The sequence below is a fragment of the Epinephelus moara genome, chromosome 14, assembly GCF_006386435.1.
Source record: "Epinephelus moara isolate mb chromosome 14, YSFRI_EMoa_1.0, whole genome shotgun sequence".
Taxonomy (NCBI): Eukaryota; Metazoa; Chordata; class Actinopteri; order Perciformes; family Serranidae; genus Epinephelus; species Epinephelus moara.
In genome coordinates this window covers 3,630,401-3,648,790 of record NC_065519.1, presented here as the reverse complement: position 1 = coordinate 3,648,790, position 18,390 = coordinate 3,630,401, and the positions used below count along the sequence as shown (strand labels likewise).

Sequence of the window (18,390 nt, the reverse complement as noted above, 5' to 3'; positions counted from 1 at the left end):
TTTTCTATATGTTCTCTGACATTTATCCTAACGATATGAGGCGGTCTTTGTGGAAAAAAAGCTTGTTTAGTGGACTAACTTTGCACTTGAAGGTTGCCCGTTCACTTACGTTTTAACAGGTCTGACGCTACTATGCGCCCCGGCTGTATCTAGGCTAACGGCTAACATGCTAACTATTATTTTTATGTCACTAGTCACTTGAAACAAATTTAGGACGATAGACACAGGTTGATAGACAGGTTGAAATAAACCGAAATTTCCCTTTAAGTGACAGAACCAATCAGTGACTGCAGGTCTAAATGTTCTTTCACCTCCATAGACGATGCCAAACTGTCCAGAGCCAAGAACCTCGTCTGGGAAGATCTGATACACAGAGTTGATATCCTGAAAAACAGAACAGCTCTGAGCATATAGTCACATCAATCATTCAACATTGTTTGAGTAAAGAGTGAAATAAATGCCTTTATATGAGGGTAATTACTAAGATCACATTGCACCACTCTCAGAGTTGCAACGCTGCTGAACCGCTCTGAGGTCAAAGCTCTGAGCTTCCTGTTCAGGAGAGGCCAGAGGCCCGGTGCACCGCAGATACAGAGATGCAAGAGACCCTGACCTGAGCATCAATGGATGCACGCTTTGGGAAACACGCTGGGAGGAAGAGAGGTCCGAAACCTTAGATCCCAAACTCCACACATCAAACATGGATGGTACAGATGGGGGAGAATATTGGTACAGCATGGTATTGCGATATTTTTAGCTTGGCAGTATTGTATAGATACATTATTTATTATATAAATTAATATTACAAATACAAATTAAACTTCAGGTAGCCTGCTAGATTAAAAAATATATATTTTTCCGTCTAATAGATACAATTTGCAAAAATGCAGTAAGATAAACAGACTAAAAATGTTCTTTTCTAATTAGATAAAACTGATGTTGACCAAGTTTTGTTTTGGGGACATGACTCATTATTCATAATTTCAGCATATCCCAAAACACTTAAAATGACAAGAATATTGTATTTTGCGTCAAGTATCGTGATAATATTGTATCCTGGGGCCTCTGGTGATTCCCACCTCTCATGGACAACCGACAATCGAGGAGGCTACAGCCCTGCTTTCATTCAGTTGGAGCAGTAATCAGCTGTGCAACACTCAAAAGTGACACCAGAGGAACTGAACATGTCGAAACACATCGGGGGCACGATTTAGACAATTAAACAAGATTATAGGACAATTGTTTTGTCTGTGCAAAACAAGGAAACAGTTTAATGTGTTCGACACCATTTTGAGACACAGAACTTCATGTATTTGCAGTTCTTCTCAGGGTTGACGTGACCAGAGGTGGAAGAAGATCATTTACTTAAGTAGAAGTAATGTTACCACAGTGTGGGAATACTCAGTTACAAGCAAAAGTCCTGCATCTGATTCATGCAACACCCCGAATCACTAAGCTTTACAGTCTATGCTACACTCACGCAATAACAAGTAATAAATGTATTCTATCTAGCACCTTTCACCTTTCAAAGACCCCAAAAGAATCAAACTAAAGAACAAGCACTAGACAATTTAGGGTGGGACAAAGGCCACTGTGAAAAGATGGGTCTTAAGGTGACTTTTAAAGGTTTCTAAAGAGACTCCCGAACGTAAACCTGATGGAAGAGTTCCATAGCAAGAGCCATGACTACTAGGGATTCACCGATCCGATATCTGGATCGAATGTCGGCCCCGATATCATCAAAATAGATGGATCGGGTATCGGAAAAAGCATTCTCTGAACCCATCGGCTGTATTCGGTGTCTGACTTCCGGCATGTTTTCCATTCCGGTTTGATTTAGGCGGAGGAGGCGGATTTCCGTTTCCGACTTCTGTTTATATATAAGTAAATATGCTGAACCATTGCGATGGATTCAGAGTTCGCAGTGACGCCAATTATGTTCCGCCTCGTTAGTTCACCGCACGGAGCGTTTAACCTGGCAACAACTGCAGCCGGCTCAAACGTGATTGATTCTTCCGCTCTTCTTCCGGAGACAAGATCTCTGGGGTCTGCCTACGGAAAATGCAACCTATACCTGTGACGATCCTTTCCCTTTAAATCTATTGCGACGCGAGCTACGTCATACGTCATGGAGCGAAGGAGAGAATCTGCTGTGTGGAGGTATTTCACACTATTTCAACTGCTGTTGCACAATTGTTTATTTTGTTAAATGTTGTTCATCATTGCATTAATCTGTTTCATCTTGTTTCATTTTATCTTAGGAAAGAACTGTGTAGTCATCAGTGCCTGATGCCTCTAATCTTTTCTGTTCTACATGTAAAGGTATATAGCTTCTCAGCTCAACCATGGTATCGGTTCTGTATCGGGTATTGGCTGATACTCAAAGCCGCAGCATTGGGATCAGGATTGAAACTGAAAAAGCTGGATCGGTGCATCTCTAACGACTACAAAGGCACGATCACCTTTTGTTTTCAGTCTGTAGCGGTGGACAGCCAGTAGGTCCGAGTCAGAAGACCAAAGAGACCAACTGATGATAAAACATGTATTCAGGTGCCTGACCATGGAGGGCTCTTTACGTTAGAACGAGTGCCTTAAAATGAATCCTGAACCTGATGGGAAGCCAGTGTGAAGAAACTAAAATGGGAGTGATGTGGGTTGACCCGTTGGACCTGGTTAACAGCCGAGCAGCGGCATTCTGGATTATTTGAAGATGATTCAGAGAAGATTTGTTGAGACGAGACAAAGAGAATTACAGTAGTCTAGACGGGGCGACACAAAAGCGTGGATAATCATCTTCAGGTCGAGACACAAGAGACCTGAGCTTTGCAGTATTTCTTAGCTGAATAGAACAAGTTTGGGTCATTGATTTAATGTAGTGATCAAAATGCATGATCAAAAATATCACAATATCAATATTCTTAAGTTGCTATGCTGCATTTTTATGTTGGAGGGAAAGTTATGCATGTTCCTCAGTAAATCAGGGAGGGTCAGTGGAAAGTATTTGTAGCTCCAGGGAGGGTCAAGATAAATCAAAAAGTCAAAAAAGTGGCATACGAGTAAAGTACAATCACCTGTAAACAGTACCAGATACAGTACTTGAGTAAATGTACTCAGTTACTTTCCAGCCCTGGAAATGCACCTAAAGCCCCGAGCTGTTAAAAGTTGTGAAAGCTGTGGAGTTCCTTTGATGGAAAGCGGCTCTAACTGAAGTGGAGGGAGGCGAGGCCGTGTGACACAAAGTGGGTTCAACAAAAAAGTGAATAGCATCAATTCATCACCTGGTGGAGGAGTTCTCAGAAAAGCTTTTTGTACAGGAGAGCCCACTGAGTGTAACTACACAGCGTCAGTGATCTGCCACAGCTTTGACACCAAAACTGCTAAATATTTTCTCCTTGTCTGCAATCACGTCTCCCTTTTCTCCCCCGTTAGCTGACAGCCTAATATCACACCTCAGGCAAAGAGGACAGAAATACAATATTATAAACCTCCTCCCCCTTCCCCGAGCCTCGCTGCCTAATTACCATCCGTCGCCATGGAAACCGTTTGGCTGAGTGAGTAATCACAGTAATCTCCATTTGAGGTGCTTGAAGACGTGCTCACCTTGGAGACGGCGAAGGTGCACGCACTGCATGGAAATGGGACTGGATGTTCTCTGCCGTTACATTTGCATGAATAGAGTTTGGTGTAAATCTGTATGATGTGAACGTACGGGAGCGCCCTGATGCACCCTGACCTGCTCGGGGAAGCTCTGTGACACGCTCTCCGGGTCTTCAAATGCAAATGAATGAGGAGGGAGAGAAAGCAGGAGAGGATCAGATGGAGGAGATGAACAGGATGCAGTTTGTGGTCAGGGAAGGCAAAAGTCCTTTTCACACTGGAGCTGTGATCAGGCCCAGAAAATCAGGCCTGACCCCACATGAACGCACACAATTTGTATGTTATAAATTATTTTTTAAATATTACAACATTTATTACAAGATAAGGGCTGAAATGTTTCCTTGCTCAAGTTCTCCTTCGTCTCTTCCTTTCCAACAGGTTCAGAAGAACTCGCTGCGCCCCTCAATGCGTCTCGTGCACATGGCGGTCCACTACGATGCAGCACACAAATGATGACCACCTGTCTTTGCTGCATTTTGCACACCTCCCCTACTGCTGTGGAGGCAGACGCAAACACTAGCAATCACGTCACCTTCAAGAGGCAACCTCCGGGCTTGAGAAATGAAGCCAATGCAGAAGTGCCGAAAACTGCAGTTCCCTGAACGGCCACTTGGGGCTGACTCCAAAACCAAGTCAATCCCCATACAGCTCCATGTTAAAATGCCAAGCACTTAAAACAGTTTTGGTCTCTACAACTTATTTCAACATTCAAAGTGTGGAGATAAATTTTTTATATTTACATATGATTAAAGCCCAAAGTTATGCCTATTTAAGGGCGGGCGGGTTGAGCGACAAGCTGTCTGCGAGGTGTCGCTACAGTCTATGACTGTGTCCGAAATCACTCACTATTCACTATATAGTGAATTCACCATTTTGTAGTGCTGTCCAAATGTATAGTAGGAATTATTATAGTCTATATAGTGGACTCAAAGTATCACACAATGCACAGTGAAAAGTAGTGTACAACTGAAGGTCACTAACCAAGCAATATATCCCATCATGCACTGCGCCAAAGGAAGGGATTGACTATATGGGACGGACAGAGATGGACGAGAGGAAAGAAGGCAACTCCATTAAAACCTGCTGTACGTGTTTAACTTAACAAAGAGATAAAAATAAATTGGAAAATTATCTTCTCTAGAAACACAAGCTAATGTTAGCGAGCTGGGTCGCTACTAGCTCCGATTTGTGCTGTAATGTCATAAATCATCAGGGTATCCGAGGATCCTTAAAAAGTCTTAAAAAGTCTTAAATTCATGTATCTAAAAGTAAGACCTGAAAATGTCTTAAATTCATTAGAAATGTCTCAGATTGGTCTTAAATTCATTACTCAAAGGTCTTAAAATTGTTGCGGAAGGAATATTTAATCTGACTTTATTTCTTTTCTTTTTTTTATTCTCGCGGCACTTTTCTTTGAGTATCCATGCGCCGTCCAATAACGGCGCCGCTGGCCACCTGGCACTCAATAGGCTGCTGTAGTGGTTTGTTTTCCAGACGTGAGTATCTTTGAGCAGTGAAAGTTATTATTTATGACTTTTTACTTGTCGGCAGTGATTTTTTTCCACAGAGCTCTACGTGCGAGCATTTTACTCGCATTTGCGACTAAAAATAGTTTTGTGCCAGCAAAATAAATCATTCAGCACGCTGTGTGAGTACAGATTTCGGGTCCATGTCATTGGTTCGACAGCCCATTGGTTCGACATCCCATTAGTTCGACTGTCCGCGGTGCTGAACGGCTCGCGGCGGGCGTATGGTGCGCCGGGACTGGCTTGAGGCGGAGCAGGCTCACGGCTTATGTGTTTGTCATTTTCTTTTTCATTTTAACCCACACCATGATCTTTTCCTGACCCTAACCAAGTGGTTTTTGTGCCTAAACCTAAACAGACCTTAACCACAGGGCATCATGATGATTTCGGAACGGACTTCGGAACAATGGGTTTAATATGGTCGGAACAATAGGATGTCGGACCAATGGGCAGTTCCCCAGATTTCAACCAGCAGCAGAAACGAAAGGCAAATCATGCAGGTTGTGGGTTGAACGGGGGTCACAGACAGGAATATGGTGGTCAAATAGCCTACGGCGGCTCTGCGGCGCAAAATAACGGCTTACCGGCGGCGACAGAGAAGTCCAACCCCAGGTCCAGTAGCCTAATTTCCTCTTTTGTTGGCATCATGACTGCCGTTCACATTTCTCTCTTTGTGGCAGGTAACGGTCCACAAACCTCACCGCAATTTAGGTTCTGTTCTTTACTTGTCAGGGGAGGAGGGTGGCTGGTTGATTTTTATTTTATTTATTTATTTTATTTTGATCCCCCCTATGTTAATCACTTATTGATGCTGTTTTTGAAGTATGAATAAGGCAATAAGTAATTTATTCCATTGAAATATCAGTGATGTATTATAGAAAAGTGATTTATCTTTTTATAAATGACAAAAGGCACATCTGCCTCATTTTCACTGTGGTATTGTGATCCTACTCAGAACCGTGATACTTTCACTGGTATCGTACTGTGGGTCCCAATTTTGGTACCGTGACAACACTAGATGTCACAACCATTCCATTCGGAGTTGCGCAGTGAAGCGGCTCTGGTGCCGCTTAAAAAAGTGTTCACCCATTAACACTGCTCTCTCAGAGGCCCAAAGTGTTCCACCACTTCTAATTTTACAAATTAAGCACTGGTTATAGTACAGCGGGATCCCCCAACCATCGCTTATATTTATAGTTTTTTCGGTCTTAAATTCCATTCAAGGTGGCATTAAAAAGGTCTTAAAAAGTCTTAAATTTAACTTACTGAAACCTGCAGATACCCTGATCTTAATTTTATATATTACATTTATAAGTTATTACATGACTGACTGGTAAAAAACAAACTTAAGCCCTTTTCGGACGGGATTAGTTTTACATAGGTACGTGGGGTAAAGTAATAATTACCAGAGATTTTAGTCCCGTCCGAATGTGCCATGTCAGTAATCATTACCGCACGATGTCAGTAAAGATTACTGCAACTTTTACCTTCTGTAAAAGGGTCCCAGACAATTACCTCAGGTAATACTAATCCTGTGCGAATAGACCAGCAGTAAATATGTGTGTTAGGGCTGTCAAAAAAAAAAAATCGAAGTTAGAAATATATTCGAATATATATATTTTTTTATAAGTTCGAACCTAAATTTGATAATTCCAATATCATTAATAATTAATTAATACTATCAATAATGTTGTATATCACGGCGAATCCCGTTCGGGCGGAGATGGCTCGCGCACAAGCCGGGCCAGAGAGGGACGCAGCGACGGAGGGAGAGGCGCCGACGGAGGAGCCTGCTGCGCCAACACCACCCACTGCGCTGTCCGCGATGTGTGACCTGGGCTGGCCGGAAAACTTGGATTGGACTCTATGAAAAACTGGATCAGAGTTCTGGATCGGCATTTTTCCATGCAGTCTGATCCGATGCAGATGCACGTTTTTTGCTAATATCGGCGGCCGATACCGATCCAAATATTGGATCGGGACATCCCTAGTAGGATAGTTTGCAATCATGCTGCTCTCTCCTCTTGTCTGTCTGCCAGTGTAACCTTACTCATATGTTCTTCCGTGGACCAAACCAGTCCTCGTCCTGCGTCCTTGCAAGCGTTACAGGCTGATGTGGTCTTGCCTGTTTTTTCAAGCATCCCAAAGCAATGTGATCTAATAGGCTACATACAACAGCAAAGAGAAACATGAACCTGGAGTGAGATGTGTTCACAGTGCACAGGTTAAGCGAACCGCACCGCAGACTTGAAGCAATATCAGGAGGTGGTCTGAGTTCGGTTTGCTTCAATGGGGTCTGAGTTCTCTTGGAGTGTTCACATATGTGCAAAAAATTCTAAGTCACCGCTCTGAGTCCGCTTACAGGGCTGAAAAGGGCCAAGTGTGAAAACATCTCTTCATGGCACTTCCTGAGCTGCATACACTACTGCTGAAATTCTTCTTAAAGCTGTTACTTGGTGGCATCTCTCCAATCCTGGTTCACGTGCTAGAGTCTTTGCACACAGCACAACACCTGCCCTTAAATGTTGTTTAGTGGGCATTACATATGCTAATAGGTGACTGAGGCTGAAAACACACCAGCACCGCCGCCGCGTGGTGGCATGACACGTGTCAAGTGCCATCCCTAGCACACACCGGACATGTTCCACTGCAGGCTGTCGACAGACGATCACACAAACTTATTACGACCCTTACTGAAAGATCTGTACCTCCTCCATCTTTGCATTAGCTTAAACTCATGTGTGAACAGTCGCTAATTAGAGCAGCTCTCCAGAGCCATGACTCGCCAGGCAAAATCTTTTTGGTCATTGCCTTTATAATGACGGGGTCATTTAGCTCGGGATATTTCTCGACCTCAACAATGAGTCTCTGCTCATGAAGTCTTTGTCACCCACAAGACACAGCAACAGCTACAGAGTTCTCTTTAAACATCCTTGGTGAGGAGAGGAGTCGAGCTGCCACAGGAGCAGAAAACAAGAACTGCTATGGGAGCTGGTTTGTACATGCAGAGAGCGCGTGGGGGAACAATGCAAGTAATGTTGGGGCTGTACATTAAAAATAATAATTCTGGATGCAGGCCGTTCGCTACCGGTGTGTTTTGGCCTTTATGATCAAGTGGGACTTATAATTCAGCACACGTGGGTCAGAGTGGGAGGGATGATTGAGAATGTTTGGTGCATCTGGAGTTTTCTTATTTTATCTCTTATCAGAAAATTAGAATTAAATTAGACAATTTGAAAATATAAAAGAACTTTAAGACAATGTTGCTACATGAGGCCATGTCATGCATCTCATGCTCTTTTGAAATAGGAGCATTAGGAGTGCTTGTGATACAGTTCATTTTCTTGCCGATACTTCTGTATTTTTGTAAGTGGAATTTTGAATGCAGGATTTTTACTTGTAGTGGAGTATTTTTATACTATGGTACTGGTGCGTCTTCCACCACTGCAGGTTACAGGGATGTACATCCTATGCCTGACATGTGTGATACGCATCAGCAGCTAATCTTAGGTACGTATGTGTCAAATCCTCGTGCCCAGAGATGTGTATACACCGTATACCTGCGTATACACACCACTACACCTGTGTGTGTTTGTGTTTGTGTGTGTTTTCTTACCACGTTCTCCTGGATCTGGCAGTTGGAGACAGAAATACTGACGGAGATTTCCTCTGTTGATGAGACACAAACATGATCAGAGTCAAAACTGCAGGCAAACGACCAGAGTGAATCATCTTTAGAGGAAGGATTAAAAACACAGGTAATCACTGATGTTCAGAATTTAACTCCAAATGATGAGTATCTTATTTTGGATTTAAAACAATAGTGAAAACTAATTAAACATTATCGTTAAAAACAGTTCTAGGTGCACATTTTGTTACCAGAAGCTTCTGTTAAAGTATAAAAGCAGTGTGTGAACTCTGTGTATTGATAATAAACGTTATGAATCTGACGCCTGCAGCCTTTTGGCGGTTAACACACAGTATTATTTTGGTGAACTCTTCCCCACAGGTGAACACACGGAGTCAGAGAAGGCACCGAGACCAACAGTGAAGCGTTAGTCATGATCACTTTGACGTCAGAGGAGGTCTGAAATATCTCTGATGGGTTTTGTGTGGGTGTCGACGGCCCTGAGGGATCTGAGAGTCTGCAGGAGAATTCAGCCTCAACGTGAACATTAATACCTGAGCTGGAAATGTGTCCTTTCACAGGCGGGATAATAACGCGAGAATGACATTTACATTCATCCAATTTTATTCTCAGAGAGATTCTCTGCTGTACTGAAGGCTGGCGCGAAAGAAAGGCATGTCCTGTGTTCATATTAAAGACAGAACGGTGACTTTAACCTCTGAACATCAAGTATTCGTCTTTTATGTCCCTTAAATACCAAAAACGTGTGTTATTCCATGATGTCTGACAATATAATGATGTGTTTATTATGCGTCATGATGTTCCAGCTCTCTACTGCAGCTTTATATTTCTACAGAGTAAAACATTCAAATCAAAGACTCCATGATTTTGATGATTGGATGTTCACATTTTAGATGTCTTTGTCTTTTATTTTATACACATTCCCAAGCCAAAAAAAAAAATCCAATACATGTTTTGTATAATAAAAACAGAGAGGATGTGGAGGAGGTTCTTCCCTCAGGCTGTATTGGTCCTGAACCAGTGACTACAGACTCATACATAATTCATCATGGATAATTTTGATCATCCTCACTCCAATATTTATAGATTATTATGTACTGGTTTAAATGTCATACTGATTATATATATAGTCTTATTGTTCATTTTTAGTTCATTTTATATTTTTTTTTAACCTTATTTCGTCTATTTGTTGGATTCATTTTCATTGTATTTGTTATGTTTCTTTTGGAGCTTGGCATCTAAGAATTTAACTATTGGTTTTACAGTCTAAGATTAAATGTATGTCAATAACTAGATTTGATTTAAAACTTTGGGATCTTTAGAAGAATCTAAGATGAAGTTATGTGTTTGGCTGTATGACTTTTAACTGGCTAAAGAGAAATAGAAATGCTTACAGGTCCAGTGTGTCGGCTTTAGGGGGATAAATTGGCAGAAATGGAAAGTAACATAATTAGTATGTTTTCTTTAGTGTATAATCACCTGAAAATAAGAATCATTGTGTTTTTGTTACCTTAAAATGAGTGATTTATATCTACACAGGGAGGAGGTCTTTGTTTATGGAGATTGCCATGTTGCGCCGTCATGTTTCCACAGTTGCCCAGAACAGACAAACCAAACACTGGATCTTGATAGGGCCATTCGGGTTTCGCATTTTTGCATTTTTGTGTTTTCACATCAGCCAACTCTTTAAGAAGCCCAACTGCAATGAGCGGCGTCAGAGTTACACTAATTTGTCGCCTCGAGTTCATCTGGATCTTGTTATTGGGGAAAAACGGTGATAACACATTAGCATGTGTTGGACTAGCTGCCTTTTCCCGCCCAGAAAATGTGGATTTAGAGGAAGAGAAAAAAAAATCCCACCGTTTATGACGGCTTCTCTGAGTATGCCCTCTATTTAGATCTTTATATTTTTGTATATTGTTATGATTATTGTTGTATATTGTATTTTTGGCTTGAGCCCATGTTTTGAATCACATTTCAGATGTGTGGATATATCATGTACTGTGCTCGCTTTCGGATGGGTGTTATGACATATTTTACACTTATATATGTTTATACATGACTTAGGTGACTTCAGACTTGACTCCAGACTCTCTGACCTGTGGACACCTTTGTGTGTGTCTGGATGTATTGCTCTTTTCATTTAAGGTAATCAACACATCAGATCTGTGTCATGTAATCACTGCAGCTGCTTGTCATGTGACCGTAATTGCAACATGTGATCAGCTATATTTAAGATGGCCTCTCACAGTATTTGTTTGTCTGACGAAGAGCACACAGCTCGAAACGTACGTCATGGTGCAATAAAATTATATTTTTTTCTGCAAAGAGTCCTGCAGTGTTGCAAGTCATTCACCTTTCTTCGATTTAGAGGAAGAGACCTCTGTAAATAATTCAGCTCCCAACAAAAACTAACAATGAACACCAAAAGAATTCTGGCTGAGAAAAGTTTTAGCTGGATGCAATCTGCAATTCACTAGATGCCACCAAATCCCCCTAAATCTTGCACACTTTACCTTTCAAACTCTATGGTAGAAAAGATACAGCTACACAAACATTTCCAAAATGCTGATGCAGTTTTCAAAGCAGTAAAGACGGCTCAGGTCGTATGGATTAACAGCTATATAGAGCTGGGTGTTGTCTGCATAGCGATTAACATCAATGTTGTCTTTGTACCATGCAAAGACTGAAAAGTAGTACTTCCAGAATCGAGCCCTGTGGCACTCCTTAGGGATTTTCATTTTAAACTAAATGTACAGACGCCCTGAGAGGAAAGATGAATTGTTTTCTTCTTTATGCAGGCAATGTTAAACCGTTAAAAAAGTTGGTATTGTCTCCCTTACACTTAGTAAGCACACAGTAAGTGAGGGAGAGATCTATGTAGGAGATGTTATTACCTACACAGTAGAGAAACTTTTAGGCTCAGTTAGGCTGTTTTCAGAATAAGCAAGTCATTCTCATTGTGAGAAGGCAGAATGAAGCGCTTAGTGTACGATATAAAGGTAATTGAACGTTTAGCCAAATACAGCATAAGCAAAAGGTTTTACCTTTTCAGTTAGGTAACGACAAATGTCCACTGTAAACATAATGGACCTGTTTAGTGGTGTCGGCAGGATTGCACAATAACCGCCCACCCGCAAGGTCTAGGTTGCCACATGCTCCCATATATGCAGTCTATTCAGTGAGTGAGTGAGCACGGAGGAGAAAGAGGGATTGATTCATGATTTTTTACACTAACGTTATATAACACCATGAAACTCTAATTAGCCATTGCACACATTTAACAGTTACTGAGATCAACAAAGCAGGTCAGGTTAAGGCAGTTTCCTATCGGCCGATGATACAAAGTCAAGTGTCAGAGTTTACCAAAATTTAAATTTGATGCAATTTAACCTAAAAGTAAGTGTAGTGGATGTGAACTTCTATGATCAATGGGTGTCACTGAGCTCTTATCTCAAAAATGGCAGGACAAAACCTTTTAAAAACAAGATAACCACACAAAGAACCAGATTTAAAGACAAACACTACTAATAATACAAACGTTTATAGGTTTTAGACTGTATGCGAGCTGTGATGTTGTCTTACTGTGTCCGCTGCGATGGGAGCTGTGGGAAATTCCTGTAGAGACGGCCGGCATCAGAGCGTGCTGGATAGCCATCTCCCACATCCGAGCCACATCCTGCCCCACGCCGCTGACCTGAAACCAGTCAGTAAAACAAGTCATCCGTATTTATCTGTGATATATATGTAATATTAACATTTATATTTATTTTTTGAAGGTGGGGGAGCCTCGTCTATGGCACCATATTTGCTAGGGCAGCCACTGACTTTGGATACCTCATTAAATACATTCTGATTATAATACGTCTGTACCTTTACTGACTTCTACTTGTAATAAGGTACTTCTACCAACACTGGACATGGACAGTCGTCAGAAGTAGAATGAGCTGTTGTAGCTTTACTACATGACATAAACACCACATTATTCACCAGGATGCTGCTGCCGGTCACAGATGATTCAGCTCTCTGCAGGTGCTCTCCGACGTAGTAAACCAGTGACGCTGTGGCGATCTCGAAGCAGTGAGGATTGGCTCCATCAGGAAGCAGAGAGAGGGTCTGAGCTGGTTCCAGAGATAAGATCTCTGACAGAGGGATCTCCTGCACACAGACGATGGACAGAGGATGAAGAAACAAGTCATTTAACTCTTTACAAAACCTGCTGCTCAGAGTGCTGATATGATGATGAGTAAAAACTCCAAACACACTGGAATAAGAGGTCCGTGATGAAGCAGGCGGTGTCAGAGCTCATCTTACCTTGTAGTATTTACTTCCGGTGTCGTTCTGAAACAGCGTAATGCATTTACTGTCCAGCCGCCAGTAATGTCTCTTCCTCTGAAACACAGAGGCGGAGAGGAAATGTTAGATGAGACAGCAGGTGAAGAGAGATGAAAGGAGTGAGATTAAAAAACAGAAAGACAAATGTCCAGAGGAAAGTGAAGACAGAGAAACTCAATAGAATCACATTCAACTTCTTTCAACTTCCGCACAGCTGAAAGACACAGGGCAGCGACACCTCCTCTGACTGAAAACCTTTGTTGGAAAAACTTTCCGATTAAAGTGTGTCTCAATTCTGGAGAGAGGTGTGCAAAAATGTTCGCATCACTTTTCTGTCTATGACTGTTGCTAATTATTCATCTTCTATCCATCCATTTTCAACTGCTTATCCCAGGCCAGGTTGCGGGGGCAGCAGGCTGAGCAGTACTCCAGACGTCCCTCTCCCCAGCAGCGTTTTCAAGCTCCTCCTGGAGGACCCCGAGGTGTTCCCAGGCCAGACGAGATATATAATCCCTCTAGCATGTTCTGGGTCTGTCCCGGGGCCTCCTACCAGTGGGACTTGCCCAGAACACCTCCAACAGGAGGCGCCCAGGAGGATCCTGATCAGATGCCTGAATCACCTCAACTGACCCCTTTAAGGAGCAGCTCTACTCCGAGCTCCCTCTGGATGTCTGAGCTCCTCCCCCTATCTCTAAGGCTGAGCCCAGACACCCTACAGAGGAAACTCATTTCAGCCATTTTGACCTCATTCTTTCGGTCACTACCCAGAGCTCATGACCACAGGTGAGGGTTGGGATGTAGATGGACCAGTGAATTGAAAGCTTTGCCTTGCCGCACCAAACTGTAGATCCATCTCATGCTCCATTTTATTGTCAATCATGAACAAGACCCCCAGATACTTGAACTCCCTTGCTTGAGGCAGTAACTCTCTCCCAACCCAGAGGAGGCAATCCACTGTGTTTCACCAGAGAGCCATGACCTCAGATTTGGAAGTGCTGACTCATCCTGACCGCAACACGCTCAGCTGCAACCTGCCCCGGTGCATGCTGGGGGTCAGACTATAAAAGTAAAGGATGTTTTGCTGCCTCTCACAGCAGCTGGAGTCTGAGAAAAAATAACTTCATTCACTGGGCCGACTGCCGGCAACTTTTGAGTTGATGACGTGAATCCATCAGCACACCTTGAATTTCACTGCGACAACTTTGACCATCACTTTAGTTTTTATATGAGTAGGCAAGTCAGATAAACGGGTAAGTCGACAGATGGAAAGGTAGGCAGAGAGACAGACAGGTGCAGTACCAGAGTGTCCTTGCTGGTGTAGTGGACCATCCAGCCCTCCTTCATCACGTTGCTGCTCTTCCTCTTTGTGTGTTTGACGGATTGAACGACTCGCATCAGAGGGATGTTGTTACTGGTGGTCGGGCTGTAAGGGGGGCAGGACAATGATCAATCTCACATCTGTGTGTGTTTGTGTTTCTGAGTGTCTGTGTGTGTTTGTATGTGCGTGTTTCTGTACCTGATGGCCCGGTTGGACTCGTCCAGGTCGGGGTCGTGCAGGTCGCAGAGGTCGCTCGGCCCCGCCTCCAGCAGGAGACCCCCTTCTGATGTCAGCGCCTCGTCCATGTCATCCAACAGGCCGCCACCTCTGTCGACATCATGGTCATCAAGGCAACCCTCCACCATGACGACGTCTGACTCCGCCCCAGGGCTCAAGAGCTCTGTGAAACAAACACACATCTGGAACTGTTTGTTTTGCTGTCAGTGTGAGGACCGAGTGTTTTATACCGCACTGTGAGGACATTAAGACTTTGATGTTGTATTAACATTGAAATCAGGTTCATAATAAGGTTTGCATGTGTGTGTGTGTGTGTGTGTGTGTGTGTGCTGAAACATGCCTCCATTTTTGGAAACTTCTCCCAGGCAGTTGTTTGGCACTTTAGGAGCACATCGTTTGTGACAGTTAAATTTACAATCTGAGGGAGAAACGAAGAAGAAGAGCAGCCGTTATGTCAAAGCAGATCACAGTCCCACATCTGACACCGTGTTGGCCAAAACACCCATTCATTCACCAGGTAAACACCACTTCCATTGCCAACACGCGCACGCTTGTATGTGATGATGTAGGCTGTAAAAGGTTGTATAGTTTAATAAAAAACAGTTCACCTTTACACTGCAGGCCCTGTCTGAAGAGGCCTTTCAGCAGCTTCTTGCAGTGCTGGCAGACGGTGGGCCGGGTGTACGAGTGGATCAGGAAGGTGTGAGGAACTTTAACCTTCGACAGTAGGATCTTGTCCAGTTCGATGGGACGGCCGACATACGACTGGGAGCTGGAGCGCCGCTCTCGACAGAAGTAATCTAACTGGTTCTTCTGCTGTTAGGAGAGACAAAGATCAGGAGACCAGAGTGGAGTCATGACCAAAAATATATAGATTCACAGGAGTAGATTCATTTAGGAGTGACTTATTTTGGATGCTAAGAAAATGTTTCAGACAATGGTTGGTTACTTGATAAAACAGCAGGTAAACAAACATTGGTAAAATTTTCAGGTTCACATCTGTTCTGAGGGACTCAGATGTAAAAAAGAAAATCTTCCTTTTTTTCCTAAGTTTATGCTAAAAACAACAATAATCAAATCGACTGATATTGGACATAAAGTGTCACACAATTCAAGTTTTAATGAAAGTACAGTACATCTTAATTCCTTGGAGAAACACTGCTTCAGGTTGTTATTAAAAGTATTATTATGGACAAAACTGGTGGGACTTACCTCCATGCTGGGACTGACTGGAGACTGGAAAACAAAAGAAAGAAAGATAGTTAGAGCGAGGTCTGAATGTTCTGATGAAAGAAACTAAATGCAAAGTATCTTCCATCCTCTGAACAACCGAAACAGTGCCACGATCCAAGGGTTTGTTGTAGTTTATTTCCTGTTTTGCTCGGCAAGTCTCCCCATCAGTGCATTCCAATACTCAAACTACCATGCTATACAGTATGGCAGAGAAAGATTTAGTGTGTCCCAATACACAGTATGTCAAATACAGTGCGTCCCTGAGTTCATTCCTGTGTCCCTCATACCACCGTGGTTCAGTTTAGTTTTGGTGCTTCTTTTGTACTTTGAGAACATCTGCCATGATCTTCAGTTTCTTTGCCTGTCTGATTTTAGATGTATTTCACCACCTGCATTAAAGCTCACTTTTTGTTGAAACCAACTGCCTACCTGATGTTCTGCATGTGGGTCCTCTATGAACTGATATCCTATCAAGCACAGACTTCCAAAAACTCTAGAATTTTTGTGTTTGAACAAAAGATGCATCATGCATGATGTATTAATCATCACCGACAACTGATGCATCATCAAGTACATGAACCTGCTAGCTTGGTAGCATGAATAAAATCTGCAATTTGCAGATTTCATTGCAGATGAGATGTCAGGTTTTGGTTCTTTCAACAAGACTAGTCTTCCAAAAAAATACAGTGACATGTTTCAAGCTGTTCTCATGAACTGTTCGTACGTTTTTTTTTTTACAAAAACTAAGGCACCAAAATTTGTACATAACCCAAGTAATGATGAGCAAAGTAATTTGTCCATAACCCAGTTATTTTTTTAAGGCTGCGATCATGTGACCAATCCATTACGGGAGTAAAGAAGGAAGCAGTCTCGAAGGAGGCAGGTTAGGGAGGTGGATGAGTCACAAAATATGGAACTTTCCCTTGAAGACTGGTGTTCAGATCCATGTTAACATTGAGTCATGTTAAGATATGTCCTCGCCCTGTCTGCTTTCCTAAATCTAACATCCGTAAACTTATGCTAATTACGTAACTTTACATTAAGGGCGTTACGTCATTTGTGAGCGACTATTTCGTAGATACCATATGAACTGTTGTATGAGGTTACACTGCATGTTTAGGATGTATATTATCTACTGACCAGTAAAGCATCGTCGGTGTAGTGGGGCGGGGAGGGCTCAGCAGAGAGGGGGCGGCCCAGGTTTACCAGCCCCCCTGTCAGAGAGACGTTAGACGAGCGACGCCTCCTCACTCCGCTGCAGTTATTGGGGATCTTAAAGGCACAACGCTTGTGATAGTTCAGACCACAGCCTGGACAGGAAGTAAGACAACAGTAAATTTATTGATCAGAATCTCATTTGTCCAACACCCACATGGACAGAAATGTGAAAACTGACAAACAACAGTTTATCATTGGGGCTTCATGAGTAGAAAACATCAGTAAGTTTGTACCTTCACATTTGAGTCCCTGACGTACGAGTCCCCACAGCATCTCTCCACAGTGGTCGCAGAAGGCCGGAGCTCGGTACGAGTGGACGAACAGACAGTGTGGACGGATCTGGAAGTCCTCCACTGTGGCTGAAGCTGCAGAAAAACAAAAGATGTTACCAGTTAATTCAACAACCAGAAAACCAGTTCTTTCTGTTAGGTCGTTCCTCAGGAGACTCTGAATAAACCCAGTATTCCATGAGAGTTTAAGTTGAGATGTGAGCACCAAAAGGAGTTGAGGAATGTTGAAGTAAAAGTTTTTAAATGTATAAATTCAAGTACATTCACATACACAGTTAAGTTGAGCTATGGTTACAGCTCGACCAGGCCATTCAGTGACAGTTAGTAAGGACCTTTATTTAAACACAGGCAAAAGAAGAACTTGGGCAGATGAAGAAACACAGGTAACAGTTTGCTCTTTAGGCTGGTAGCCCACACACAGTCTCTGGGGTTTGGGCTTGAGGGTCGAACCGGGCCAAACCGGGCCGAACCGGGCCAAACCCGGAAACAGGGCCATTAGTGGGGGCATGAGCCCACGGATCAACACAGTTCAGTCTGTCGGGGGTGACAGTACCTGAGAGGGGCAGGCAGGGGACACGGTTGACGAGGCAGAGGGTTGAGAACCAGACGAGCAGGTGGATGAAGCAGAGCGACTGATGACAAAGAAGCAGGAAGAAGACCAGGGCCAGGCAGAGGATTCAGAACCAGGCAGGCGACAGGGGATGAGCAGGAGGTAAATACAGACCAGGTGAGGGATCGAGGAGCCAACAGGTGGGTGAACAGAGAATGCACACATGAACACATGCGGCATCTCGCCATCAGTCTCTGAGCTGCAGCTGACACAAGGTTAGCAGATGGGAACTCTCACACTTGACGAAAGACAACACAACACAGCCACAGGAAAACAGGAACCAGACATGCTGAGGCAGTACTCATGGTCAGGGACAG

At 43.1% G+C, this 18,390-nt stretch overlaps 1 protein-coding gene across 2 annotated transcripts in view; it reads right to left on the bottom strand.

Annotated features, from left to right (window-relative positions):
- The window catches only part of prkd1 (protein kinase D1), a 57,784-nt gene that overhangs the window by 24,270 nt on the left and 15,124 nt on the right, over positions 1-18,390 (bottom strand). The window contains exons 2-13 of one of the 2 annotated variants that reach the window (XM_050062205.1): positions 17,407-17,538; positions 17,096-17,265; positions 15,935-15,958; positions 15,331-15,538; positions 15,063-15,140; positions 14,684-14,885; positions 14,467-14,590; positions 13,147-13,224; positions 12,823-12,990; positions 12,418-12,529; positions 8,800-8,852; positions 312-384 (exon numbers count right to left, since the gene is read on the bottom strand). In XM_050062205.1, coding sequence (XP_049918162.1) covers positions 312-384; positions 8,800-8,852; positions 12,418-12,529; positions 12,823-12,990; positions 13,147-13,224; positions 14,467-14,590; positions 14,684-14,885; positions 15,063-15,140; positions 15,331-15,538; positions 15,935-15,958; positions 17,096-17,265; positions 17,407-17,538 — 1,422 coding nt within the window. The remainder of the gene's footprint in view (positions 1-311; positions 385-8,799; positions 8,853-12,417; positions 12,530-12,822; positions 12,991-13,146; positions 13,225-14,466; positions 14,591-14,683; positions 14,886-15,062; positions 15,141-15,330; positions 15,539-15,934; positions 15,959-17,095; positions 17,266-17,406; positions 17,539-18,390) is intronic. The other variant, XM_050062206.1, reaches the window with a different exon arrangement.